The 27,500-nt window shown below is 45.2% G+C and overlaps 4 protein-coding genes across 12 annotated transcripts in view; 3 read left to right on the top strand and 1 right to left on the bottom strand.

Annotated features, from left to right (window-relative positions):
- Positions 1–7,064, top strand: part of lrrfip1a (leucine rich repeat (in FLII) interacting protein 1a) — a 53,661-nt gene extending 46,597 nt beyond the window's left edge. For 8 of the 9 annotated variants that reach the window (XM_080498288.1, XM_080498290.1, XM_080498285.1 and 5 more), the window contains one exon: positions 608–4,111. In XM_080498288.1, coding sequence (XP_080354414.1) covers positions 608–3,207 — 2,600 coding nt within the window. In that variant the 3' untranslated portion in view covers positions 3,208–4,111. Of the gene's footprint in view, positions 1–607; positions 4,112–4,221; positions 4,272–5,185; positions 5,283–5,370; positions 5,451–5,592; positions 5,698–6,345 lie in introns of those variants that run through there. The other variant, XM_080498289.1, reaches the window with a different exon arrangement.
- Positions 7,065–8,000: 936 nt separating this feature from the next.
- tyw5 (tRNA-yW synthesizing protein 5) lies at positions 8,001–11,515 on the bottom strand (the record flags this gene model as incomplete). Its single annotated transcript, XM_080498105.1, is given in 9 exon segments — positions 8,001–8,296; positions 8,385–8,501; positions 8,678–8,765; positions 8,890–8,973; positions 8,975–9,028; positions 9,926–9,970; positions 10,047–10,116; positions 10,256–10,410; positions 11,396–11,515. Coding segments are annotated over 9 exon segments (990 nt in total). The 5' UTR covers positions 11,477–11,515.
- Positions 11,516–12,222: 707 nt separating this feature from the next.
- Positions 12,223–16,335, top strand: maip1 (matrix AAA peptidase interacting protein 1; the record flags this gene model as incomplete). Its single annotated transcript, XM_080498628.1, has 5 exons — positions 12,223–12,492; positions 13,184–13,255; positions 13,357–13,483; positions 14,676–14,829; positions 15,520–16,335. The coding sequence occupies 5 exons, from the start codon at positions 12,223–12,225 to the stop codon at positions 15,596–15,598; spliced, it is 702 nt and encodes a 233-aa protein (XP_080354754.1). The 3' UTR covers positions 15,599–16,335.
- Positions 16,336–17,546: 1,211 nt separating this feature from the next.
- pgap1 (post-GPI attachment to proteins inositol deacylase 1) overlaps positions 17,547–27,500 on the top strand; it is a gene marked incomplete at both ends in the record, with an annotated part of 27,292 nt that continues 17,338 nt past the window's right edge. Inside the window, 23 exon segments of the mRNA XM_080498103.1 lie at positions 17,547–17,678; positions 19,546–19,699; positions 21,063–21,175; positions 21,177–21,239; positions 22,283–22,294; positions 22,297–22,456; positions 23,105–23,187; positions 23,189–23,236; positions 23,238–23,267; positions 23,464–23,476; positions 23,479–23,515; positions 23,607–23,673; positions 23,963–24,068; positions 24,152–24,210; positions 24,336–24,377; positions 24,379–24,420; positions 25,493–25,513; positions 25,515–25,543; positions 25,639–25,690; positions 26,697–26,759; positions 26,762–26,776; positions 27,357–27,383; positions 27,385–27,433. Of these exon segments, the coding sequence (XP_080354229.1) occupies positions 17,547–17,678; positions 19,546–19,699; positions 21,063–21,175; positions 21,177–21,239; positions 22,283–22,294; positions 22,297–22,456; positions 23,105–23,187; positions 23,189–23,236; positions 23,238–23,267; positions 23,464–23,476; positions 23,479–23,515; positions 23,607–23,673; positions 23,963–24,068; positions 24,152–24,210; positions 24,336–24,377; positions 24,379–24,420; positions 25,493–25,513; positions 25,515–25,543; positions 25,639–25,690; positions 26,697–26,759; positions 26,762–26,776; positions 27,357–27,383; positions 27,385–27,433 (1,417 nt within the window).

Below are 27,500 nucleotides of genomic sequence, written 5' to 3'. Positions count from 1 at the left end.
AGCTGAGCTGCACTTCCTGTGGGGTTTCCTCAGGCTGGTCGGACGTGTTGCTCAGCCTGAATTCAGCAACATGCTGGGAATCATCAGTCTCATCATGACAATACCTCTTTTTCTCTATGGCTTCATTGTCGACACTAACGCCATCGACCTGCTTCGTCTTCATTCTGTCTTTCCTGATTCCGTCACTTCCAGTCGTCCCTCTCGCTCCTTCAGCATATTGCCTCTGAGTCACAAGCAACTGAATGCAGGAGCCGCTGGGCAAACGAAGACAGGTGACAGGAGGAGGTTTCAATTTGTCTGAGTAGCTTGTTCTGATGTGGATCCAGCTTAAGTCCTTGGACACGCGTACTGGGGCTCAAGAACTTTCCTTGTTCTGGTCTTCCTGCCTTTATTCTTCTCGTTCCTCGCTGGACTTCCTTCTTTTCCTGGTCTTCTTCTTCTTCGGTCCTCTGCTTTTCCTCGCCGGCCGTCCGACCGGCCCGGCGTCCTGCCTTCTCTCCTGACTTCTGCTGATTCGCTTCTTTTATGAAGATTTTTTTTAAAAAAGAAAGAAAGAAACCACTTTTCTTTGGCCTTTTGTCAGCGTCTGCTCTTCATGATCTCCCAGGAAACACAGAGGAGACTGAGTTCAGACGTAGCGGAAAGGAAGATGTGGATCCGCAGCAGCAGCAGCAGGAAATACTTGAGGAAGCCAAAGAGAATCTCTTGAACTGCGACGGGGCGGATGACGAAAAGCACCGTCCGAACACTCCCGGCGTCGCAGACGACGACACACGCAAGGACTTGACGCTCGAGGCAATCGTAGAAAGCAAAGCTGTGATTGTGTCTCGCCCTGAGCCTCCAGAGGACGTTCTAGATTCTGAGAAAAGTCTTCCAGAGGCAGTAGTGTCTGAGGAGGGCTCAGACAAGACGGCATGTCCAGATAGGGAGCGGACGGAAATCAAAAGTAGCGCCGAGACGCAGGATAGTGAAATAACGGAGACATCCGACAGCCTCGCTGAGAAACGAGACGAGAAACGTGAAAACTCTGAGGGAGCAGGTTTGGTTTATAAAGACACAAGTCATCGGCAAACGGTTGCATGCGTTACGAGAGAGAGTCCAGTAGATGAATCTGTTACGTCGAACGCAGAATCTCGACCGGAGGCCGAGAACGCAGACGAGGCCGGCAAAGACGCGGCGGAGGAAACCCCGAGTAATTCCAACAAGGGTAAAAAGAGGAGAAAGAAAAAGAGAGGCAAAAAGAAAGCAGCGACTCATAACGACGCCCAGAACCAACAGAGCGGTGGAGCAGAGAAGGGAAGTGGCGAAAGTGTAAAACGGGTAGAGTCAGGAGAGGTTATCAATGGGTGTGGAGAAGAGTCGCTCGCCGACGCTCCGGCCAATGAAGACTTGGAGGAATCAACCGTGACTCCGGTGAAGAATGAGCAGGACGAGCGACAAGGTGGGAACGAAGTACCGGTAGAAGAACCAGAACCCGATTCCCAACAGAAATCCGTCACCGACTGTGACGGGGAGCAGAAAGAGGAAGGAACCGAAACGTTAGAAGAAGTCGAAGCGGCGCCAACCGGTGAAACTCTGGTCGACGCGAGCGATGAACCGAAGACCGACACGAAAGAAACCCAAAGGTTAGGAGAAGTCGAAGCGGCGCCAACCGGTGAAACTCTCATCGACGCGAGCGATGAACCGAAGACCGACACGAAAGAAACCCAAAGGTTAGAAGAAGTCGAAGCGGCGCCAACCGGTGAAACTCTGGTCGACGCGAGCGATGAACCGAAGACCGACACGAAAGAAACACGTGTCGTGGAATCGGTAGAGGCGGCGGAACTCGCCGACGGTTGTCCTCGCGTGGAAACACACCAAGAGCTCGGAGCAGATTCCAGAGACGACGAGCTCCGTTGGGAGACGGACAAAGTCGAGAGCGTGGACCTCGAGGCTTCAGGCCTCCGCTCACAGAGTGGAGGAAGCCTTACCGAAGAGGCGACTGCATGTGATGATGCAGATCCAGTTCCAACCGATTCAAAAACTGTAGATCAAGTGGAAGACAAATCCGAGCCCGTTGAGGCGACGGCCGAGTGCTCGGCCGATCGCAGCAGCCTCGAAAGGAGCGGCGAGGAAAACGCCGGACTGGAATCGCTTGTTTTAAACAGAGACGGCGCTTCTGCTCTTGGACCAACGTCCGTGGAAATCTCTTCCCCGTCGACCGCCGACGCTTTGAGGAGGCCGTCCGAGTGCGACGTCAATCCGTCTGTCGATGTTTTGGATGGAAGTCCCCGGGAAGGAACTGAGACCGTCGACGACGAGGCGCCGGGAGCCGAGGAAGAACGTGCTTCATCTCCACGTCGAGATTCGGAGGCGGAGCGACAAGAACCGGGGAGGGAGGAGCCGGATCGCGGTGCGGCAGAACCGTCTCCACCAGCGACCAAACAACCTGCCGCCAGTGAGGCGGAAACTGCGGCGCGACCTGAACCACTGGAGGGCGACACTGAACAACAGACCGATGAGACGTCATCTGAACTGAGACCAGACGACGACGACGCTCCAGACGGTCGTCAGGAAGCCGGTAGGACCGAGGTCGGTTCCTCCATCACGGCTGACGGAGAAGATCCAGAGCGACGCGACGAAAGCGAAGGGCCTCGCCAGTCTGTCGTGGAAGAATCGCCGCCCACCCGGCTGGAGAGCGACGGCGAGGACGACGAAGACGAAGGCCAGTCCTTCGACTTCGACGATCTGGACGTGGAGGCGGCCGTCGCGCCGGAACTACCCCACAATCCCGAGGCGGAAGAGTTCGAGGAGGGAGTCGAGGTCACGTTGGACGAAGGCGGCGACGGAAAGTCGGGGTCGTGTCAAAGTGACACTCAGCCAGACGGAAAGACGCGAGACGAACCGATCGAAGAGACGGACGGACCGGAACACGAAGTGTCCGAAGAGGCAGACCCTGAACCGAAAGAGGAGACCGCGATCCAAGAGCCCGGAGGAGCGGAGGGGGGGCGGAGCGAGCTGGGCGCCATCGTAGAGAACCTCAAAGACAAGGTGTCCTCGCTCGTCGAGGAGGCGTTGGACGTCGTCAAGCTGGACTGGCCGAGCGACGCTCCGGCTTTGCCGAAGAGTCCGGATCAAGATCTACCGCCGCCGCCGCCGCAGGCAGGGAGGGGGGGGAGGAAGGGCGGCAAGAAGGGCAAGGGCAAGGAGGACTGCAAGGTGTCTTAGTGGACGGGAGGGACGAGGGGCGAGGGACGAGGGAGGGACGGTCACCTGCTGAAATAATTTAACTTTTAAAAAAAACCCGGTGGGTCGTTAATGGAGGGACGAGTTAGAGAAACGTCACAAAACGCCTCAGAATTCATCAGATCTGAATCCATTTCAGGATCTTTGATCCTGATTCAGAACCTCTGATTTCATCACGATGGATTTTAAGGCGAGACGAACGTTCTGCCTTCACTCATTTTCAACATGGGAACAAATGCCAAAGATCGTGACGTTTGTGTGCCATTTATGAAACGGTTACCTTTGTTTAGATTATTTATTAAAATGCACCACATCAGATCGACAGTTTAAAAAAAAAAAATAAAAGCTTGGCTTACTTGGGGTTTCGTGTACGTCCGTTTTTTAAATTTTGATTACCTGCCTACGAGGTGTTAAAAGAAATCTACAAACGTTCACTTTTAAAAAATCTGAATTTTAACGAATCTCTATTCTTTTCTTTAAGGTCAATATGTGCAAAGAGTTTACGTTACGGCAAACTGCACTGACTGTGTATCGACGCACGTTTTGTTCTGCTGCTCTTTATGTGACGGAGGTCGTTGGTGGTGTTGCTCCACAAAGGACTTTAAAAGCAAAACACGCAAAAATATAAAAAGTGTCAAACTTGGAGGCCGAAGCACAAAACTGTACCAACGTTTGCATTTTTGTTGCAGCAAATATTAAAAGATTGAAATAAATCCCGTTTGAAATGCGTTTAGTGTTGCATGCTAACACCCCTCCCCCACCTCCACCTCCACCCGCTCCGTCACCCCCACACCGACGCCCTGTTGCATGCATCAACTCATCACCCCCACCCTCCTCATCCTCCTCCTTGGCTCCTCCCACTCCCGGTATGTCGACTCTTTATTTTCTTAAAGATGGATTGTGTACGTTGTCGGGGGAGGGGGGAGGGGGGAGGGTGGGGGGGGGGGGGGCGGTCCCACGACTCTCCGTTTGTCAAACGCTGTGGTTTCCTTCCAGAGATCCGTCTGAGGAAGCTGGTGGACGAGCGTGAGAAGATGGTGGAGCAGGTGAGTGGACGGACCTCCGTCACCTCCGTCATGTTCACGTGTTGAGTCGTTTTACTGTTTTACTGCTGACGAGGCAGAATTAGACGTTCAAGCTGCTTCAAGCACTTATGAATGGATGAATAGACTTTTTAAAGTTCACTATAGGAGTTGATGGACCTGCAGAACTACTGTTTTATATATATATATATATATATATATAGAAACTTTAAGTTAGTATTGTGTCTGTGTGTATATATAAACTTTAAGTTGGTATTGTGTATATATCTATTATATATCTTGTATATATATATCTATTATATATATAATAAATATGAACTTTAAGTTAGTATTGTAGAGTTACTATTGCCTATATATATATATATATATATATATATATATATAATAAATATGAACTTTAAGTTAGTGTTATAGTCCCATAAGAAGAGTTTCTTGTCTGCAAGGCCGCTTTATTATGAAACTGAACCAGCCGCTCCTACCACTGAGAAAGCCCCGCCCCCATCCACTCTCAGCCAATCACAGGCCATCCCGCTCTAACGGTGCGTTCAGGGAACACAAAAGAATCGGAACCAACCCTTGTCATCAATAAACAGCCCTTTTTAAATCAATCAATGAATCTGTGAAAGACTTTATTTGTCCAGGAGGGGGGAGGGGGGGGGGGGGGGGGGGGACAAATAAAGTCGCATAGAGCAGGAAGTGCAAATAAATAAATAAGTAGCGCAACAACAAACTACAGCGACATCTCCGGGTAAATAAATACCAGTAATGATAAAAATGTGACGATAAAAGCGTCAGTCAGATAGAAATCCAACCAAGAATGAAGGTCAAAGGTTAAATATGTATCAGCAGAGTAACCAGTAATCGGATTACTTTTTGAAAGTAACTGGATGACCTCAGAGTTCCTCGCCATCACGCAGGTGAAGAAGCTGAAGTCCCAGCTGGAGCAGAAGAGCGTGAAGAGCGACGGCGAGGTGGTGGAGAACGGGAACGACCCCAACGCCGTGGAGCTGCAGAGTGAGTCGCCGTTGTTGTTGTTGTTGTTGTTGTTGTCGCCCCTCACGGCGTCGCCACGGTAACATGTCTGTGTCCCGCCTCCGTCCAGGAGACTCCGGCCGACAAGTCAGCGACATGAAGTTCAAACTGGTGAAGGCGGAACAGGAAGTGACGGCGCTGGAGCAGAACGTGAGCCGACGACCCAACACCCACCCCCCCCCCCCCCCCCCCCCCCATCACCCCCATCACTTCCCCCCCCCCCATCACCCCACCGCGGTTCTCGGTTCACCTCCGTGTTGTGTTTGTTTGTTTGTTTGTTTGTTTGTCCCAGGTGACCCGGCTGGAGGGTCAGGTGACGCGGTACAAGTCGGCGGCGGAGAACGCGGAGAAGGTGGAGGACGAGCTGAAGGCGGAGAAACGGAAGCTGCAGCGAGAGGCAGGGTGGAGATTCCTCCGTCTACTGCTCTGTTAATCACCTCATACTGAACCTCTCTCTCCCTCTACCGCTCTCTCTCTCTGTCTACCTCCCTCTCTCTCTCTACCTCTCTCTCTCCCTCTACCTCTCTCTCTCTACCGCTCTCTCTCTCTACCTCTCTCTCTCTCTCTCTACCTCTCTCTCTCTACCTCCCTCTCTCTCTACCTCTCTCTCTCTCTCTACCGCTCTCTCTCTCTCCTCCCTCTCTCTCTCGCTCGCTCTCCCCCTTCTCTCTCTCTCTCTCTCTCTCCTCCCTCCCTCCCCCCCTCTCTCCTCTCTCTCTCTCCCTCCCCCTCTCTCTCTCCTCTCTCTCGCTCTCCCTCCCCCTCTCTCTCTCGCTCACTCTCCCCCCTCTCCCTCTCTCTCCCTCCTCTCCCTCTCCCCCACTCTCTCTCGCCCCCCCACCCCATCTCTCTCTCCCCCCTCTCTCTCCCCCTCTCTCTCTCTCTCCCCCCCTCCCTCTCCCCCACTCTCTCGCCTCCCCTCCCTCTCTCCCCACTCTCTCTCTCTCTCTCCCCCCCCACTCCCTCTCTCTCCTCTCTCTCGCTCTCCCTCCCCCCCCTCTCTCTCTCCCCCCCCCCCCCCCCCCCTCTCTCTCTCCCCCTACAGTTGCGCTCAGCGTTGGACAAGGTGGACGAGTTAGAGTCCAACAACAGCCACTTGGCCAAGAGGCTTGAGAAGATCAAGACGAGTCGCGGCATGGCGCAGACCCCGTAGCGCCGCCGCCGCCGCCATTTCCTCCGTCCCCGAGCTGGGCCATCGCTCAGGAGAAAAGCCGTCCCGGATCCCGGATCCCGGATCCCGGAGTCTCCCTTCATCTGCCTCGTAGGAAAAAAAAAACCCTTCGGAAAAAGAAGAAAACACTTAGTTCCTCACAGCCACGTGCCATTTCTCTCTCTCTCTCTCTCTCTCTCTCTCTCTCTCGCCCGACGGATTCGTCGCTCCGCCGCCTCTCGCCTCCGGATCCGGCTGGACGGCGAGACGGAAGACGTGTCGGGACGACTGCGGCCTGCAGGGGGCAGCAGCGGCTTGTTTTTACTTGTTCTTTTTTCTTATTTGATTTTATTTTTTTCCCCGAATCGCTGGTTTCCTGGAAGCGACGCCACGTTTCCTCCCGGCGGCAGATCCACTGACTGATTCGCTAAAGAATCTCCCCGCTCCGCTTCGCCTCGCCGAGTCTCTCGGGGAAATTTCCAACGTCCAAAAAAAAAACGCCGCCGGGAGACGGAGACACTGGAGACACTGAGGACATCCTGCTGCTGCTGCTCTGTTTACAAAGCTTTCAAATGTTTGTAAGGAAACGACGACTGTATTCTCTGTGCAATAAAATGTTAAACAAAGTCCATTTTCAGACATTTTGTCTGTTTTCAGTAAAAAAAAAAAAAAAAAAAAAGCTTTAAAACGCATCAAAGTCTTCGGTTCTCCAACATAGAAATGATCAACGTTCCTTCCTTAAGTAATCCCTGTTTGCATATATATTTATATATTCATTTTAAAATATCCTTTTGATGTGTTTTACAACTTCTTTATTTTTTAGAATTCATCCAACATACAAGTTCGGCTGATGATGAACCTGTTTGTGTATCTGGGACTTTTACGTACTTGATGTACAACTGATGTCTTTTATGGCTTCAGAAATACATTAATGCAACGTAAAACTCCAAATTATTATTATTATTACTAGAAGAAGTCCTGTCGGAGTTTAGTGAATCACTTAAAATACTCAAAATATTCAATATGAAATCACTTGAAAAGAATTAAATGAAAGACCTGATTGTTTTGCTTCCATTTCTAATAGTTTAGAACAGAAGACTACAGTCACGATTTCTAATTCATTACTACATTAAAGGAGGTTAAACCTTGTCAAACTGATCCTAAAGTGTTGAGATATTAAAAAAAAAAAAAGTTTTGATCCAGCTGACGGCAGTTAAACTTCAATATTTCCAGTCTCCCTGTATTTAACTCCAATAATGACCTTTCTTTCCTGATCACACCGCTGGTCGCTTCTTAGCCAGTTTAACTGAATAAACCTACAGTCTCATTTTTAAAAACTTCAGAAGAAACAGATGATGCTACACAGCGACGCCCCCTAGTGGCTGAAAAGCTGAACAGCATGTTGTTGGATCAGGTCTGTGGTGGAAGATGGACGGACGCTTTGACAAATTTTGATGAGACTTTCCCCGGCGAACAGACAGAAGACGACCAAGAAGTATTTTGTAGTAGAACATGGTGTATTGAGAGTATCCCCCCCCCCTTCAGAAGACTCATCCAGGCTTGTTGGACAAGTCGCAGGGTGACTCGTTTTCCGTCTCGTCGTGGTGAAACGTCCTCTCCTGGATGCGCCGGGTCATGCGGCGTCCGTAGAAGTCCCGGTAGTCGTCGGGGAGGCGGTCCAGAGCGCGCAGCGCCCCCTCCAGGGCCTGCAGGGCCCGGCCGGCCGCCACCGGGTCCTTGTTCCCGTACGGGTCCTTCGTGTCGTAGCTGTCGGCCGGCAGGTGGCGCCAGAACACGTTGACGCCGACGCCGAACTGCAGCGCCAGGGTGTTGTGGAACCACAGGGCTGCGGGGACGCCAGAGAACACGGTGTCGTCGGCGTACGGTGACATCGACGCCCTCGGAGCGTCGGGGACGTCCTGAGACGTTCTTACCGGGGATGAAGAGCAGGTCTCCGGGCTCCAGCACGCACTCGTACCTCTTGGCCTTCACGAAGTCCGGAAACCGCGTCAGATCTGGGTTGTCGATGTCAAGGACCTCGGATTTGTCCCCTGCCGGGAAATAAGACGCTGAACCTGCGGATCTTTATAAGATCGTCCAGAGTTTTCTCAAACTCTTTCAAGGTTTTAACAGCGAGAAGCGTTGAGGACTGAGACTCGTTGGATGTCGGTTCCGACTCCCTGACACACGTTTTTTTTTTTTTTATCCAAGACGAAGGGCGTCGCACCTGACAGGTAGAGGTGCAGAGCGTCCCGGGGGCTGTAGAGCACCACCCTCTTCCTCCCCGTCACCTGAGCCAGCAGGTTGTCCATCACCTGCTCAGACAAAGCCGGCGTCTTAAACGACTTGCTTACAAACACACGAGGCTCGTGACGCTGAACTCCCGACACGCTTTTCAGATTCCTGTCGGGTCACGGATCAGAGTCGTTAGCGGCTCACGTCGTAGTGCGTCCAGAGCTGCAGGCCGCAGGAACTGATCCTGAAGACGCTGGAGAAGAACTGGTCGCTCTCGAAGAACGGGGGGGACGAGGAAATCCTGGGACAGGTCCGGGAACTGCTTCCTCAGGTCGGCAGGCTCCTGATGGGGGGAGGGAGACAGAGAGAGAGAGAGAGAGAGGGTGACAGAGAGTGGGGGGGACAGAGAGATGGAGAGGGAGAGTAGGGAGAATAGGCAGAGAGAGAGAGGTAGAGTGAGAGTAGGGGGAATAGAGAGAGGGAGAGAGTAGGGGGAATAGAGAGGGAGAGTTGGGGGAATAGAGAGGGAGAGGGAGAGAGAGAGGGAGGGAGAGAGAGAGGGAGAGGTAGAGAGTAGGGGGAATAGAGAGGGAGAGAGTAGGGGGAATAGAGAGGGAGAGTTGGGGGAATAGAGAGGGAGAGGGAGGGAGAGAGGGAGGGAGAGAGAGAGAGAGAGGGAGAGGTAGAGAGTAGGGGGAATAGAGAGGGAGAGAGCAGGGGGAATAGAGAGGGAGAGGGAGAGAGTTGGGGGAATTGAGAGGGAGAGAGTTGGGGGAATAGAGAGGGAGAGAGTAGGGGGAATAGAGAGGGAGAGGGAGAGAGTTGGGGGGAATTGAGAGGGAGAGAGTTGGGGGAATAGAGAGGGAGAGAGTAGGGGGAATAGAGAGGGAGAGAGTAGGGGGAATAGAGAGGGAGAGGGAGAGAGTTGGGGGGAATAGAGAGGGAGAGGGAGGGAGAGAGAGAGGGAGAGGGAGAGAGTAGGGGGAATAGAGATGGAGAGTGAGAGAGAGAGAGTAGGGGGAAGAGAGAGAGAGAGAGAGAGTAGGGGGAATAGAGGAGAGAGGGAGAGAGAGAGAGAGTAGGGGGAATAGAGAGAGAGGGAGAGAGAGAGAGAGAGTAGTGGGAATAGAGAGAGAGAGAGAGAGAGGCCACCAGTTTTTTAGAGTTTATACAATAATTCTTGACGTCTGTAAAAAGAGGACATTTGATTCGTCCTCGGCCGTTAGCTCGTCCCTCGTACCTTGCGGACGTCGTCCCCCAGCGACCGGAGGTAGTAGCTCTCCTCCTGGAACGAACAGATGAAAAACAACGGTTTAATAAAAAGAAGGATATATACGTCCTGCTGACGTCACCCTGCAGACCTCGCAGAGGAAGAAATCCTCCTGCTTTGTCTCCGACGCTCGTTTCACAAACTGGTCAAACGGTAGAGTCCTGTGAAGAGACGAGACGGACGTGAGAACAGGGACCCAGCAGGGGGTCTGCTGGTCCAGGGGCTCTGCTGGACGCCGTCCCGGATCCAGGGGGTCTGCTGGATGCCGTCCCCGGGTCCCGTGTGTGCAGGGAGACTCGCCTGTAGACAAAGTTTTTGCGGAGGAAGTCCATCTGAGGCAGCGTGGAGACGTGGACCTTCACCGGCCGGCCGCCGCCCCGCCGGCCCAGCTCCTCCACCGTCCACTTCTGCAGGCAGGGACCCAGACTCACCCCCCGGAGGACGGCGGGACGGCGCTGGACACACAGCAGGGACACGTCAGGTCTTTCTTCACACCTTTCACTTTCCCTCTCTTTAAGTCGATTACGATCACACACACACACACACACACACTCTCACACACACACACACACACACACACACACACTTATTCTAACTGTTATCTTCCATCTATTCCTGGATTACCTGTAATTTCACTAAAATATTACATTTGCGATCACATCACACCTGAAGTCTGAGGACGGAACTCATTTGTGCATTTTTAACGTCACTTTATATTTTATTTGGAGTTCTTATTCTTTTGCTATTTCTACTTAGTTAAGGTTAGTGAAGAGTCTATATAATATTGTACATCATTATTTATCTTATTTTATTATTTTAGACTTATCCTATTGTATTTATTTTTTATTCTTTGCTCTCCGTGTGCCGTTCCTGTCCCGTTAAAGCTGCTGGAACTCGAATCTCCCTGAGGGAGTCGTACCAACGGATTAATAAAGTTGATCTGAATCTGAATCTGAATCTGAATCTACTTTTTAACCTCCTGCACCTCCCGTCACTACCTTGACTATGTTGAGAGCTTTTAGAAAATGAGATGAGTTTGAATGAAATACTTAACTCTGTAGCAAAGTAAACATGTAGGTAATACATATGTAATTCATATTGTTAACCCTTTATTGTTGTTTTATGTGTAAAAGAAGAAGGAGGAAATAATGTTTTGTAAAAGATGGTTCTCTCTGACATTAATGAAGTATTTCCTGTCTATTCTATTCTATTCTATTCTATTCTAATATCACACACGTAGAGAATAAGTGCTCACGTTATAGTCTTTTTTCAACTCCTACACCTATTTCGTCTCGTATTTATGATGAATTTGGCCTTCATTAGTTTATTTCCCATTTCTTCTCTGCAGTCTCGTTCCAGTCTTGGAGCCTGTTTTCTATCACGTTCAGTAATAATTAATCTTTTGTTCTGAGGTCCATGTCGACCTTTAAAGAGTCGTACTTGTGGATAAACGTCCCGCAGAAACACGTCTCTGTCCACCTCCGTGACCACCGGGACCGATTCTTTCTCCTGGAGCTCCATTAAAAACTCCGACAATAACCAAAACACATTTTAGCGCTTTAACAGAATGTAAACACTGAAGGCTTCGTGGTGTTTCACTGAAGTGGTGTCGATGAGAAACAAAACATTAGCGGTAGAATTTACACTCTACAAAATCCTCTTCGACGATTTCTTTTAGTTTTTTGTGGTTTTATTTATTTCAAAATTAAGGAAAGTGAAGCACTGACAAGATGTTTTCAGTAAATGCGCCCGTTTGTTTCACTACTTTTATCGCTTCTTGCCGGGAGTCACACCGGCACGGACCGGAAGTTATCACAGCATACGTCATATCCAGGCATACATTGAGCGTCGCGCCATATTGGAGCGGTCACAGCCCGGTTTCACCACGTATAGAATGTATTCTAACTTTTATTGCATTTGAAAAGAGACACCAAACAGTATATATAATACAACGAACCTGTTAGAGATTCAAAAAAATAAGAAAAGCTGCTAAAACTATTGAGTGATGTAGTTTTGTTTTGTTTGAAATGTTTTATATAAATCATGCAATGAAAAGAAATGCATGGAATATGCTCTTATTAGTTAAAAGAAGCAGGTCGCAGTGAGGAGTGTGATTTAAATAATGTTAAATACTAAAAACATCGAACCAACAATCCGCCTAAATCCACCAGATGGCAGTAATGCGCTCAGCAGGAAGCAGAAGGACCCACGAAGAAGAAACGAACAGCGTCAGCGTGCACCACAGAAGAAGAGAGGAGGCAGAAAAGATGGCGCTGCCCATGTTCAGAAGGTGTTCCAGGTTTTCGTCAACATGCAGGTTTCCGCTCCTCTTGGTGGACAAAGCCTCGGTCCTGAGCCGCTCCGGGACGCCGCGGCTCCCCGCCGCCGCCCTGCGGGCCTACAGCTCCAACAAGGTGGTGGTGGTCGGCCTGCCGAACCCCTTCATCTGGTTCCGGACCAGAATCTACTACTTTCTCATCAGAACCTACTTCGACAAAGAGTTCAGCATCGACGAGTTCACGGCGGGAGCCAAGCAGGTCTGTCCCGGTTCAGTACGGCTCGTTTCACCGCCACAACCCTGCTGGTACTTACTGTGATAGTATTACTGCTGGTATTACTACTGCTACTACCGTTTCAACTGCTGGTATTACTCCTGTTACTCCTATTACTGCTCTTGTTACTATTATTACTACTCCTTACTGCTATTACTACTCCTGTTACTCCTATTACTGCACTTGTTACTACTATTACTGCACTTGTTACTATTATTACTACTCCTGTTACTCCTATTACTGCACTTGTTACTATTATTACTACTCCTGTTACTCCTATTACTGCACTTGTTACTATTATTACTACTCCTTACTACTATTACTACTCCTGTTACTCCTATTACTGCACTTGTTACTATTATTACTACTCCTGTTACTGCTATTTCTTCCCCTTTACTACTATTACTACTCCTATTCCTGCTATTACTGTTCCTTTTACTATTGTTACTCCTCCTTCACTGCTATTACTCCTTTATATTATTGCTCCTTTACTGCTATTACTACTCCTTTTACCATGATTATACACTATTCCTACTATTATTCATGAGTTTTCCTTCTCCCACGAGGGAATCAGCTGTTTTCTGAACTGTTGTCTATGAAGATCATCTTATATATATATATATATATATATATTTTATTGTGAAAGCAAGGTTTTGAAGGCGGTTGTCTCCTGCAGGCCTTCTCTCACGTGTCCAGGCTTCTGTCTCGCTGTCAGTTTGAGGCTCTGGACGGGCTGGTGGAGAAAGACGTGAGTGTGAAGCAGGTTTCCTAGAAGCTCCTTCTGTGGTGGTTGGTGGCATTTCCCCCCCCCTGACCCCCCCCCCTCTGACCCCCCCTCTCCACCTCCAGCTGGTTGGGAAGCTGCAGGAGAAGTGCAGCCTGCTGTCGGCGGACTACCAGCAGGCTCTGCGGGCCGAGCCAGACGACATCATGTACTCCACGCCGGGGGACGTGGGGATTTTCTACGACGACAACGGTGACGCGACGTCGTTCGCTAGCATACGTCGGGAAATGCTGCACGCGTGCAGTAGCTTCACCATTTAACCACTCCTGAACAATCAGCTTTAAATTCAAATATCAACCAAATTGAAAGTAAAAACGTGGTTTTTTTTTGTCCCCGTGTTTTAAATCTATTTTCATTTTCTTTATTTTTAAATTCTGTTATTTTTCTTTTCAAGGATTTTTTTCCTGTTATTTGTTTCCCTTTTTCTTTTCTTTTTTTAAATCTGTTCTTTGTTTCAATTTTTCTGCTTTTCCCTTTTCCTCTTTTCTTGTATACATTTTTTTTAAAGCTGTACGAGCAATTTTAAGTTAGAATTTAATAATTTTTTTTAATAGTGTTACTTCACTACTTTTAACTCATTTGTTTAATTTTCCCAGAATTCTGTGGAATTTAAATGAGTTAAAAATGGAGGAATTTACTTCTTAAAAACTCTCAAGTTTTATCTTCAAGTCTCGATGGATTTAAAAAATTAAAGCACATTGAAAAAGTTCACTTTTGAATAAAAAAGTATTCTAATTTATATGTATTTTCCCTGTCAACTGATATTTTTCAAGCTTTTTTATTTCTTGCTTTACATTTTTTTCTTTTCTTTTTAAGGAATGTTTCCTGTTATTTGTTCTCTTTTTCTTTTTTTAAAATCTGTTCTTTTTTTACATTTTTCTGCTTTTCCCTTTTCCTCTTTTCTTGGATAACATTTTTTTTAAAGCTGTACGAGCAATTTTAAGTTAGAATTTTTTTTTTTTATAGCGTTCTTCTTGGGTTGTTCTTGAATGAAGTTTCAAAGTGAACAAATAATAATTAAACAAATACATGTGGTGCACGTAGAGTCACACTGAGCTCAATAGGTGTATTCTAGTAAGCATTAAATTAAAATATCTCAACAAAATTGAAAGATTTTTTGTCCCCGTGTTTTACTTAAAATGCTAAATTAGACAAAACGCACTTTAAAAGCAACGACGCCGGTAAAGTCTTACTTTGGGACAGTTGTAATCGCACTATTGTTATTTAATTTAATATTAATCCATTAAGTTTGGAAACAGTTTTTACAGTTGAATCTTGAGACGAGCCTCCTGCGGGGGGCGCCAGAGAGCAGCAGAGGAAATATGAGATTTCCAGCGTTAACAGGAGAATAAAACTTTTTTTTTTTTCTTTCCCCGCCTTGCAGGGAGGAAGTTCGTCAGCATCCTGATGCGGTTCTGGTACCTGACCAGCGCCCGTCTCCCCGACGACGGCGTGGAGGGAACCCGCGTCTTCAAGGTGTCCATCGGCGAGGGGACGAGCCACGAGGAGACGAAGCGGCTGCTGACCGCCATCTACGAGTGAGTGTGTCCCCGCCACATTAAGAGCGTTCCAGGCTGTTGTTCTTTTTTTTCTATTTTTCTGCTTTTCCCTTTTCCTCTTTACTTGGATTAAACATTTTTCAAAGCTGTACTAGAAATTTATTTTCATTTTCTTGATTTTTAAATTCTGTTATTTTTTTTTAAACTTTTTTAAAGGAATTTTTCCTTTTGTTTTTTCCTTTTTCTTTTCTTTTGTAAAATATGTTCTTTTTTTTTAAATTTTTCTGCTTTTCCCTTTTCCTCTTTTCTTGGATTTTAATTTTTTTTAAAGCTGTACTAGAAATGTCTTTTCATTTTCTTTTAAATTCTGTTTTAATTTGTTTCTTTTCTTTTTAATGATTTTTTCCTGTATTTTTTCCCTTTTTCTTTTATCTTTTAAAATCTGTTCTCTTTTTGATGAATTTTTCCAGTTTTTTCCCTTTTTCTTTTCTTTTTTTAAAATATGTTCTTTTTTCTATTTTTTCTGCTTTTCCCTTTTCCTTTTTCTTGGATTAGAATTTTTTTAAAGCTGTACTAGAAATTTATTTTCTATTTCTTTATTTTTAAATTGTTATTTTTTTTTCTTTTTAATGAATTTTTCCTGTTATTTTTTTTCCTTTTTATGTTCTTTTTTTTGTGCGCTAGCCGTGGCGCTAACCTTTGACCTTTGACCCCTCGTCGACCCCGCAGGTTCCAGAGGGAGTTCACTAAAGGAGTTCCTCCCAGCTGGACCATCACCAGGATAGAACACTCCAAACTGTTGGACTGAAGTTGGAAACTCATCACTAACGTGCTGCTGATTTTTTTTTTATTATTTTTTTTTTTCCCGTCACAGTATTTGCTTCTTTTTTCTTTTTAAAAAAAAAAAAGTTTGCAAAGTTCCCGGGATTTCTGAGGACAGAGAAAAACACTGGAGTGAAGGAAACACGGCTGCTCGCTCACGTAGAAACCAGCGACGATCAATAATATATAAGATCCCGGCCGGTTTCCCTCCAGCCAATCAGAGTCTCACCGTGTGATTGACGCAAGTCGAGGTATAATTAGTCATATTTTAGTTGTAAAGGAATGAAAATGAAGTCTTCTGCAGGAATATTTACTGATTTTTTTGGTTTTTTTTTAGCATCAAAAGTGCCCAGGTCTCCCAATTCTGACTCGCAATACCTCTTCTCACCAGTAGGTGGTGTAGTGAGTCACACCAGCATCTTTAATTAAAAGCTCTTGTTGTGGATTAAAGGCTGAAGCTCCACACACCTTGAAGGGACATATAACTCCTGTAATCTACACTTTTCAAATCTCCAGTGATTTATTTGTTTTCTTCCCGTCACGGTTGATCTCATGTTTTATTTGTTTGTAATGATGAAGGCAGCTGCGGCAGAGCTTTCCTTTGTTTTATTGAACATTTCAAGAATTATAAACGTCTGTCAAGTCGAGCCTCTTGTTTTGTCTGCCAGTCGACTCGTTTTTAATGAAAGATCCGATCAGAATTATTCATGTCTTGTGTGTTTTTGCCATCAAATGAGTCCAAAAAAAAAAAAAAAAAGACGACTACAAATGTATTTTAACATTTTATTTTCATATTTTTGTTTTTGTACTGTGGGAGGAAACGGGAGAAAGCCACACACTGGGTCATTTTTTTATTATTTTAAATATCTTTATTGTTAATTGACAATATATTTATCTAACTATACACATACGTACTGTATCTATAAATACATACAGTTGTTATATACATACCCACATGTTCATAGCTAATTCAACATGTCTGAATGATCACCAGAAAAATAAACTTTGATTTGTCTAAATCCATTGATAGTTTTAAGGAATTCTATATATATATATATATATATATTTGATATGAAACGACTGTTTAATTTGTTTAATTCTGAGGTGATTTCTTCCATAAGTTCTCCCCCGTTCAGAAAATACTTCATCAGCAAACAAAACAAGTTGTGGTATTTTGTATTTATATTTGCAAGTGTGTCCTGGTAGAAGTACATACAGTTACTTTACAGTGTCAGTGATGCTAAAATGTTCTTAAAAACAAATAAATAGCAAAAGACAAATACATGAAATGCAATAAAAGTACAGACACAGAGAGCGTATGAAAGATTTAAAAAAAGAAAAGATTCTAAAAACCATCAAATAGTTTAAAATAAGTTGCTCCCTGTGTGTTTGTTGGTTTCCTCCTGGTTCTCAATGTTTATTTTAATATGTATTGTTGGAATACATAAGAAAATAACAGTTGATAAAAAAAATTAATATATGTATAATAAAATTCAAATATATATATATATATATATATATATATATATATACATAATATAAAATAAATAAATATATATAAACATAAATTACAGCGATCTAATCAAGGATAAACAAATCAAACGCCTCCATTTCTGAAGTACATGACGTCGGTCACCCCTCGCCCACCTATTGGCTGAGCCTCCTCGTCGCTCCCCTCTGATTGGCGGAGCGGCCCGCCAATCATCGGCGCTTGAAGGAGGTGCGGTTCCTGTTGTGAGGTCCAGCCGGTGTGTCTGACAGCCCGCGCGGCGTCCCTCCCTCTCTCTCCCTCCCTCCCTCTCTCTCTCCCTCTCTCTCTCTCTCTCGGCTGCCATGGAGCCGCGGCGAGGACACGCGGGCCCCGGACACCTGTAAAGCGGGAAGCAACAAGCACGCGCGAGGACTGGGAGCCGCGGCGGGAGGACACCGGAAGCATGAGGCTCGCCGCCGGGGCCTTTTACGGGCTGGCCGTGGGGCTGCTGGCGGTCGGCCTGCGGGAGTTGCTGACGGGCTGCGAGGAGAACCGCTGCAGTATGACCTACATGTTCGAGTACCCGGAGTACCGGGTGAGTACCGAGTACCGGGAGTACCGGGTGAGTGCCGGCGGGGCACCCGCAGCCCGCACGTTGGCGTAGGCGCGCGTCACCTGGCGGACAGGTGCTGTGTTGCCAGGTTCGTTACTTCCTGTGCGCTCTGCTCCACCCTCTGCTCCACCCCTCTGCTCCACCCCTCTGCTCCACCTCTTGCTCCCGGATCGGCCCGGTGATGCTCCGGCTGGGATTAGCTCACCTTAGCGGGCGTCTAAAAGCACGATTAAGCCCTGATGCTTGAACCCGGTCGCTCAGCAGGTGACCCGCAAATCCGTATTACGAGAGCGGGAGCCGGTGGGGGGGCGGGGGCCCCAGCCAGGTCACCCGGCCCGGGTGCCTCCCCCCCCCCCCCCCCCCCCCCCCCCCCCGGGGCTGCTGTCCCCCCCCCCCCCCCCCCCCGCTGGGGCTCAGAAATGTGGGAATAACCGGGTCGTACGTGAAGTTAAGTTAAACCACAGTGACTTCCGATGCTTGAGCTCAGTGTTGCCAGATCTGACAGTTTCCCCCCAATTCACAACCTCCCGAGAAACTCACGTTCAGTTCTCTGCGACACTTTTGTGTCTGTAATGTTATTTATACAAAACAAACAGGTTGCATTAATGATAAGTACAATTTAGATGTATTTTATTACGTATTTAGATTTTGTTGCCATTTTTTAAATATTTTTACCTCTTATTTTTATAGATTTTTCTGTTTTAGCCATTTAGTTGTCGATTTTCCGACCAGAGAGGTTTGAGCTGCACGAGACATTTATTTTCTTTTTCTTTGTTTTTCTATTCTATTTTTTTTCTTTTCTTTTTAAGGAATTTTTCCTGTAATTTTTTCCCTTTTTCTTTTCTTTTTTAAAATCTGTTATTGTTTCCCTTTTTTCTGCTTTTCCCTTCTCTTTTCTTGGATTTTATTTTTTGAAGCTGTACTAGAAATTTATTTTCTATTTCTTTATTTTTTAATTCTGTTATTTTTTTCTTTTTAAGGAATTTTTCCTGTTATTTTTTCCCTTGTTCTTTTCTTTTTTTTAAATCTGTTATTTTTTCCCTTTTTTCTGCTTTTCCCTTCTCTTTTCTTGGATTTTATTTTTTAAAGCTGTACTAGTAATTTATTTTCTATTTCTTTTTTTTTAAATTCTGTTGTAATTTTTTTTCTTTTTTTTAATTCATTTTTCCTGTTATTTTTCCCTTTTTCTTTTCTTTTTTAAATGTTTTCCCCTCTTTTCTTGTATTAGATTTTTTTAAGCTGTACTAGCAATTTTAAGTTAGAAATTGTATTTATTTTTAAATAGCGTTACTTCACTACTCATCTTTTTAAAATCAGCTCACACATTGAATCTTCTGCAGGAATTTAAAATGCAACCTGAATCCTTAAAACATATAGACAAACAATAAGAATTTTTAGTAAGATTTTAATATTAATAAGATTTTAAGTTAAACCAGCAGCCTCTCTCTTGAAGGATCATTACATTTAATTATAAAGTCAATATGTCATTACTTTGTGTTATTCTCATGATTGTGACATTTTCTGTCATTTATTCTGAATGTATTTCTTGTTGTATTTTAACTTTCAAACATAGTTTCATCCAGTCCTGCTGGATTTATTCTTGTATTGAAAAATTGAAGTTTCAAAGTGAACAAACTGAACCTTCAGACGTGGAACTGGTCGGGAGCGAGGAATTCCATCCCTGACGTAGTTCTAGTTTGTATTTTAGTGGAGTTTTTCCTGCAGAACCAGGTTTTCCTGCGACTCGGATCAAATCACTCGGCGACACCGAGAGAGAAAAAGAACCGTAGTAGGTTGTGAAGTTGTGGTTTGAATCCCTGTTAACCCGTGGGCCGTGTGTCGTCGGCAGCGCGTGTCTCTGCCGCGCCGCGTGGCCAGACTGTACCCGGCGTACGGCCTCTACCTGTACGGCGAGGGAGCGTACGCCCAGGAGACCCGCGCCCTCAAGCTCACCGGCGCCCCCGTGCTGTTCCTGCCCGGCAACGCCGGCAGCTACAAGCAAGGTACCGCCTTGTTCCTAAAGCACAGTTTAAATAAGAGCGTTTCATTCACATTGAAGCCTTTATTTTGGAAAGCTTCACTGTAAATGTGACTTTGCTCACAGAGACGACATGTGGGCTTCGTTCCGTTCTAGAACTGCTGTCGTGTGACGAGCTGCTGTTTTAACTCCACCTCAGATCTGCAAGTAGGGAAAATAAAAAACCAAAAAAAGAAGTGAGAACATGATGAGACTCAGAGCAGAGGCGTCAAACCCGTCTGACTTCAGCGTAATCTGATCTCCAGTCAGCCGGGACGGAGATTAATAGATTAATCATCTATAAATAGTGTTCATCTATTTAAAACATGTGACAAAACCTGAAATTTCAATAAAAGAACTGCAGTTTGGAAGTGGTGAGAACCATGAGAATTAAATGTACCTTTTACTCTGAAAGGACACGACAACAACTGAACTTAAATGCCCATAATGTCTGGACAATGTTTATTAGTGGAAAGAAAGGAAATGAGTCAAAACGGATTAATTGTTGTTCAAAAATGTTAAATCTTCTGAAATGTTCATTAAATAATGTCTTTTAAAGGTTCATTTACTTATGAAACCTTTTTAAATAGGTTTAACTAGTGCTGTTAAAAATAACGCCTTCATTTAATTAATTGAATTCAAATGTTTAATTTGTTAAAACAATTTACGTAATTAATGTATTTTTGTTTACTTCCGGTTTGTTTTTTGAATTCTTACCGACTCCAGAACACATTGATACCCAGTGGAATAATATGAAGGCAGAAAGTTTCACTTTAAAAAGTTCCCCGACGACTGATTGAGAAAGTAAAAGTTGTTTGTTTTACTTTGAAAAGCACAATTTTATGACGATATTGAACTAAACTGTCTTATGTCTCATGTGACTGTTGTCATTTACTGGAAGTGGTGAGATCGCAATCAATCAAAGAAAATTGTGCAATTAATCGCAATTAATCACAGAAAATTGTGCGATACATTTATTTATTTTTTTTATCTATTTACAGCACTAGTAAGGAACCTAGTAAGGAAGCTAGTAAGGAACCTAAACCAGGTGAAAAACATAAACCATAGAAACTTGTCTTTTAAACTCAACAAAACGTGTTTTTACTTGTTGGTAAACAGTTTTAAAATCTTCTTTAACTGGCAGTTCACACAAGTTTTAACCTAAATAATATTACTGTCTTTTATTTACACATTTTAAACTCATCAGTGTATTTTCTTTTACACCCGGTTGGTTACATGTGGGGCGCTAATGAGGCTTTTTTTAATTTTCAACACAAAAGTGGAGGAATATCGTTTATTTACCGAGCGCCGTGACCGTCGCTCTGCCCTCCCCCCCCCCCCCCCTCCAGCTCGCTCGCTGGGCTCGGTGGCGCTGAGGAAGGCGGAGAACCTGGACGGAGGCCTCCACCTCAACGTGTTCACGGTGGACTTCAACGAGGAGCTGGTGGCGCTGTACGGCGGCAGGCCTGCTGAGGCAGACGCACTTCCTGCACGAGAGCATCAAGGCCATCCTGAGGCTGTACAAGGTCAGGACCCCCCCTCAACCCCCCCTCACCCAAGTTCCAGGGATTATTATGGTCTGTCGTGTGGCGAAGCTTTGAAATTGGCTGATAAAATCCCACAAACGTCGCAAAAAGTTACAAAATATCTTTTAGTAACTGTGAAAACAACAAAAGCGAAACAATGTAGCGTTTTAATTGTGATCATTTTGTTTTTGTAGCAAAAAATAAATAAATAAAGTAGCAAAGTTAAGTTTTGTTCAGCAGGACTGGATAAAACTATATTTGAAAGTTAAAATACAATAAGAAATAAATTCAGAACAAATGACAGAAAGAAGAAGAAAAAGTCACACAAAGTAATGACATATTGACTTTATAATTAAATGTAATGATCCTTCAAGAGAGGCTGCTGGTTTAACTGAACTTCTCTTTCTTACTGCTTGTTTGTACGTTTTAAGGATTCGGGTTGCATTTTAAGTTCCTGCAGAAGATTCAATGTGTGAGCTGATTTTAAAAAGATGTGTAGTGAAGTAATGCGCCTAAGTTTTTTTTAAGAAGTGAAAAACGTCCGTCTGTTTAGACGACAACCGAGCCACTGCGTGCGTGTGCGTGTGCGTGTGCGTGTGCTTGTGTGTGTCGGGGAAAATTCACAAGTTTTAATACTTTTTTTTCAAAAGTGAACTTTTTCAATGTGTTTTAATTTTTTGACATGTGCTTGTAGCTTAAATCGCTTAAATCCATCGAGTTTTTAAGAATTAAATTCCTCCATTTTTAACAAATTTAAATTCCACAGAATTCTGGGAAATTAAACAAATGAGTTGAAAATAATTAAGAAATATATATAGATTTTAAATAGTTTAAATCTACACGTTTTATGTTCATTTCACTCATTTGGTGTAAAAATGGAAAATTTTTCATAGTTTTAAAAACTTTTTGGTAAAAGTTTTAAAACATTTTTTTTTTTTTTTTTTTTAAGAAGTGAAAAACGTCCGTCTGTTTAGACGACGACAGAGTCACTGCGTGTGTGTGTGTGTGTTAACTAGTGATCCTGTGCTGTATCGCCCCCCCAGCAGGTGAAGACCCCCCCCCGCAGAGCGTGGTGCTGGTGGGCCACTCCATGGGGGGCGTGGTGGCCCGGGCGCTCTTCACCCTGCCTCGCTTCAACGCCAACCTGGTGACCCTCATCATCACCCAGGCCTCCCCCCACCTGGCCCCCGTGCTGGTCCTGGACCCCTACCTGCTGGGTGAGACCCCCCCCCCACCTGGGGGTGTTTTATTTTGATAAAAACGAGAGCGGCTTCTGTTGTGTCCCTCGACAGCCAATCGAGACGTCTGGTCAAAAACTGTTTCTTCCACTAGATTATCGTAACTCCCTTTTTACTTGTTTTAACAAATCTAGCTTTGAACCGACTTCAAAGGGTTCAAAGCAGACGGTCTCTGCACCGGCTCCCCATCTAATTTCGAATTGAATTCAAGATTTTAGTTCGGACCTTCTCGAGCGTTGCGCGGTCAGGCTCCTAAATATGTGTCTGACTTGTTGTGCCCCTGGTACTCTCTTCGGTTCGCTCCCTTAGGTCCTCGGGCCAGAACCTCCTCACTGTCCCTCGGACCCACTTCAAAGCCAGAGGAGACTTGTCCTTTGAAGCTGCTGCTCCTAAATGGAGGAACGACCTTCCTTTGTCGCTGCGTGGAGCCGACTGTTGATTCTTTTAAGAAGCAGCTGGAAACACGGATGTTCAGAAAAGCTTTTAGTCGACATGGCTGTGTTTGGTTTTATCTTAATTCCGTCTGGACTAGTTTATCGTTTTTAATGTCTCTGTGAGGCACTTTGTGATTTTTACCTGTGAAAGGTGCTATACAAATAAAGCTTCTTCTTCTTCTTGTGTGTGCAGAGTTCTACCTGGCGGTGAGGCAGAAGTGGGTGAACCAGGCCAGCCGGCTCCGGAACGTCACCGTTCTGTCGGTGGGCGGCGGTTTACCGTGACTACCAGGTCCGCTCCGGCCTGGTGTCCCTGCCCTGCACCCCCGGGAGACCCCAACAAGCTGTCGCTGGTGGTACGCCGAGGTTCTGACGCCGGTCGGCCCCGGAACATTAGGACCACCGATCGGGTTGCCAGATCTGACTCCACAAGTGGTCGTAATGTTTTTGGCCGGTCGCTTTTGAGCCACGTTTAACCCGGAATCCCGTAGGATGGTTCCGGTCTCAGCTTCTTCTTCTTCTTCTTCTTCTTCTTCTTGTTTTCCCTTCCAGGCCACGGCGGTTCCAGGACCTGGGTTTCCACGGACCACCTCTCCATCGTCTGGTAAAGAAAAACCAAAAACACTTCGCTCGTTCGTACCGTCCGTCGTCGAGTCGCGTTTGAATAATTAATTAACAAGACGTTGGTGTCGCAGGTGCAAAGAGCTGGTTCTCGCTACGGTCCGGGCCTTCTTCGACCTCATCGACCCCGAGACGAGACAAGGTCTGCTGCTTTTCTTGATCTGGAACGAATTGCACAGGAGAGAAAATGCCAGAGTCGGCAGAAAAAAAAACCACATGTAGAACATTTCAACATTCGACTTCGTCTGGAACAGTAGATAAAGTTCTGATTGGTTTCCTCCTCGCAGTAAAAGCCACTGATGTATTTTCTTTATTTAAATCCCCTTTTTTCATTTGTTCTTTCAAGAAACTTGCACCTAATTTCTTTTTTTTTTTTTAAATGTTTAAACTATGTGTGTTTATGACCGACTTCCTGTTGATGGGTTGCCAGTTCACGGTGAACCCCGAGAGGAAGAAGGAAGTGCTGAGTCATCACTTCGTCAGACACCCCGTCAGGCTGCCGGGAGACGTTCAGGACGCCTCCGTCTCCATGGCGGGTAGGACGGGGGACACGAGGACACGTCTTCCTTCCCGGGGAGCAGATTTGTGATTTCCCCCCCCCCCTCTTGTGTTTTTCCAGATTTCCCTGAAGCCTGGAGTGAAGTGAACACCCTGCGTCTGGCCTACAGCACGCCCAAGGTACTGCGCCCTCACCTTGACCACGGCCCCCTTACATTGGCCACGCCTCCTCACACCTTCACCCCACCCCCCTCTCCTCTGCCCCCCCCCGTCTCCTCCTGTCCTCTCCTGCCTCCACCCGACAGGAAGGACAGCTCAAGTACTTCCTGTTCGCCCTGTCGAGCCGCCAGGAAGGCCTACAGCCACTTCTACTGCCGGAGCAGCAACCTGGTGAGTGACTCAAGCTCCGCCCCCTGGCTCACCAAGCTCCTCCCCCAGCTCACCAAGCTCCGCCTCTCATGTGGAATGTTGTCTTTTTTTTTATTATTGTCTTTCAGGGTTTCTTTTTTTTTTTTTTTTTTCTTTTCTCCATTTTAGTCTATTGATTTTATTTAAAAAAAAATTAGAAGTAAAAGGGAAAAGAGAAGAAAAAAATTATTAACATTAAATTAAAACTGAATTCAAATTTGATTAAAATTAATTACAGTACAATTCAATTTTAAGTAAATTAAAAAATTAATTTAAATTAAATTAAAATGCAATTAAAATGTAAATTAAATTAAAACTACATTAGAATTGAATTGAATTAAAATTAAAACTAAATTAAAATTAAATCAAATTATAATCAATTAATACAATTTTATTAGAGTAAAGTTACATTTCAATTAAATTAAAAGTACATTTAAATTAAGCAAAAAGGTATAAAAATTCAATTTTATTACATTGAAACGTAATTAATATTTAAATTAAATTAAAATGTAAATTCAATTACAATTTTAATTAAATTTAAATTAAATTAACTAAATTAAATTCAATAGAAAAGGAGGGCAGTATCCTGTTGGGAGCTTCGATCTATTTTGTCTTCATCTTCTTCGTTAATTGGTCTTTCAATCGTCTGTCGCCCTCGCAGAGTTCCTGAAGAACAAACCGTTTCTTCCACTTCTCTTCTTGTCGTCTTAAACCACATGTCGGTTTTTCAGTAGTGTAGATTTCCTGCGTCGTGTCTGTTTCTTTTCGTGAATTAAATGGGCGCCAGGCGTCTCCCTACTCCAGTTCTGTTTAATTCATGGGGCTTTTCACTCCAAGGGCTTGTAATTTGGCTCCAGCTTCACCGTCTCACTGGAAAATACACCGTGCCGATTATTCATATCGAGGCATTTTGTCATCCATGCTTTTTAATCGTTTGATTAATTCTGCCACGTTTGTAATATTGCAGTACCAACACACACACACACAGCACACACACGTCACATTTTCACATGTTAAACTGTTTTTTCACGTCTTTTTCTAAATGTTGCTACAGGAGATGAGCGGCTGGGTGTTCGGGCTGCGTTCACAAGAACGGCTCCTCCTGGTGAGTCCGCTGTTTCTTTATTTCTTCCTCCCGTGCGAGAGGTGCGCTTGTTTTCTCCACCCTGATGGCCGACGTGTGGCTGTTTCACCCCGCAGCAGCCGTGCAGTAGACTTGTCCCTGGACACCGAGCTTCTGCCGCCGTACAAGGTGCTCCAGCATTTAGACAGTCCCAGGTTGACTGGTGTCTCGCTCTACAGCTGGTCCTGACCCTCTCTCCTCTTCCTCCTCCTCCTCCTCTTTCTCCTTCTCCCCCTCTTTCTCTTTCTTTCTGCCTCCTCCTCTTTCTCCTTCCTCCTGCCTCCTCTTCCGTCCTCTTTCCTCCTTCCTCCTCCTCCTCTTCCTCTTCCTCCTCCTTCTTCCCTCATCCCCTTCCTCCTCTTTCTCCTCCTCTTCCTCCTCTTTCTCCTTCCTCCTTCTTCCTCGTCCTCTTCCTCCTCTTTCTCCTTCCTCCTTCTTCCTCGTCCTCTTCCTCCTCTTTCTCCTCCTCTTCTTCCTCTTTCCGTCCTTCCTCCTCCTCCTCTTCCTCCTTCTTCCTCGTCCCCTTCCTCCTCTTTCTCCTCCTCTTCCTCCTCCTCTTTCTCCTTCCTCCTCCTCCTCCTCCTCCTTCTTCCTCGTCCTCTTTCTCCTCTTTCTCCTCCTCTTTCTCCTCCTCTTTCTCCTCTTCCTCCTCCTCCTCCTCCTCCTCGTCTTCCTCTTTCTCCTCCTTCTCCTCCTCCTCTTCCTCCTCCTGACCCACTCTCCTCCTCCTCCTCCTCCTATTTCTCCTTCCTCCTCCTCTTTTTCTTCCTCCTCTTTCTCCTTCCTCCTCTTTCTCCTTCCTCCTCTTTCTCCTTCCTCCTCTTCCTCTTCCTCTTCCTCTTCCTCTTCCTCTTTCTCCTTCCTCCTCTTTCTCCTTCCTCCTCTTCCTCTTCCTCTTCCTCTTCCTCTTCCTCTTCCTCTTCCTCCTTCCTCCTCTTCCTCTTCCTCTTCCTCTTCCTCTTCCTCTTCCTCCTTCCTCCTCTTTCTCCTTCCTCCTTCCTCTTCCTCTTCCTCCTTCCTCCTTCCTCCTCTTTCTCCTTCCTCCTCTTCCTCTCTTCCTCCTCCTCCTCTTCCTCTTCCTCTTCCTCCCCCTCCCCCCCTTCCTCTTCTTCCTCCTCGTCCTCCTCCTCCTCAGGTTCTGGTCCTGAGTCTCAGTGACTTGTCTTCAGTGTCTCATCTGGTGGTTTCAGCCTCCAACCGCTGAACAACAAACAGGTATTATTTTATATTATATTATATTATTATATTAATTATATTATATTATATTATAAGTTTATATTATATGTATATTATATTATATTATATTATACTTATATTATATTATATTATATTATATTATATATATATTTTCCTGTCAACTGACACTCGTCGTCTTAAATCAAACAGTTTAGGCAGCTCCAGTTTCACACCAGTTTGTTTTTCCCGTTAAATAGAACCTGGTGCTCCATCATGTCCGGCTGTAAGTTTAAATTAAAGGATGACGTGAGGTTTAGTTTGTTCTTTTGCCCTCAGAAATGTTTCTGAGCTAATCAGAGTAATACTGCACTCATTTCTCATCCACACGTTAAATAAAACTGAACCTTTGAGAGGCTTTGCTGTTGAATTAATGAATTATTATTAATTATTATAATAATAATGTTTAAATAAATATATAAAATTGAGGAAACATTTCACTTCCATTGTCTTTTTTTTTTTTTTTTGTGGCCCAAACAATAAAAATCTAAAAAATGTATTAATAATAATAATAATAATAATAATAATAATAATAATACAGTGCTTGTTGTTTGTTCTTCAGTTCACTGTGGAGTGTGAGTGGCAGAGGACAAGTGTCCCAGACTCTGTCTGTCCCGGTGCCTCATGTCCTCTCTTTTGGTGAGTGCCTGCCTTTATTTGTTTATTTAGTTATTTATTTTAATTAACTTTTTGTTTCTTAGTCATA

The sequence above is a fragment of the Blennius ocellaris genome (genome assembly GCF_963422515.1).
Source record: "Blennius ocellaris genome assembly, chromosome: 6".
Lineage (NCBI taxonomy): Eukaryota > Metazoa > Chordata > Actinopteri > Blenniiformes > Blenniidae > Blennius > Blennius ocellaris.
Note: the sequence above shows the minus strand (reverse complement) of the source record. Positions and strands in the feature narration are given on the sequence as shown.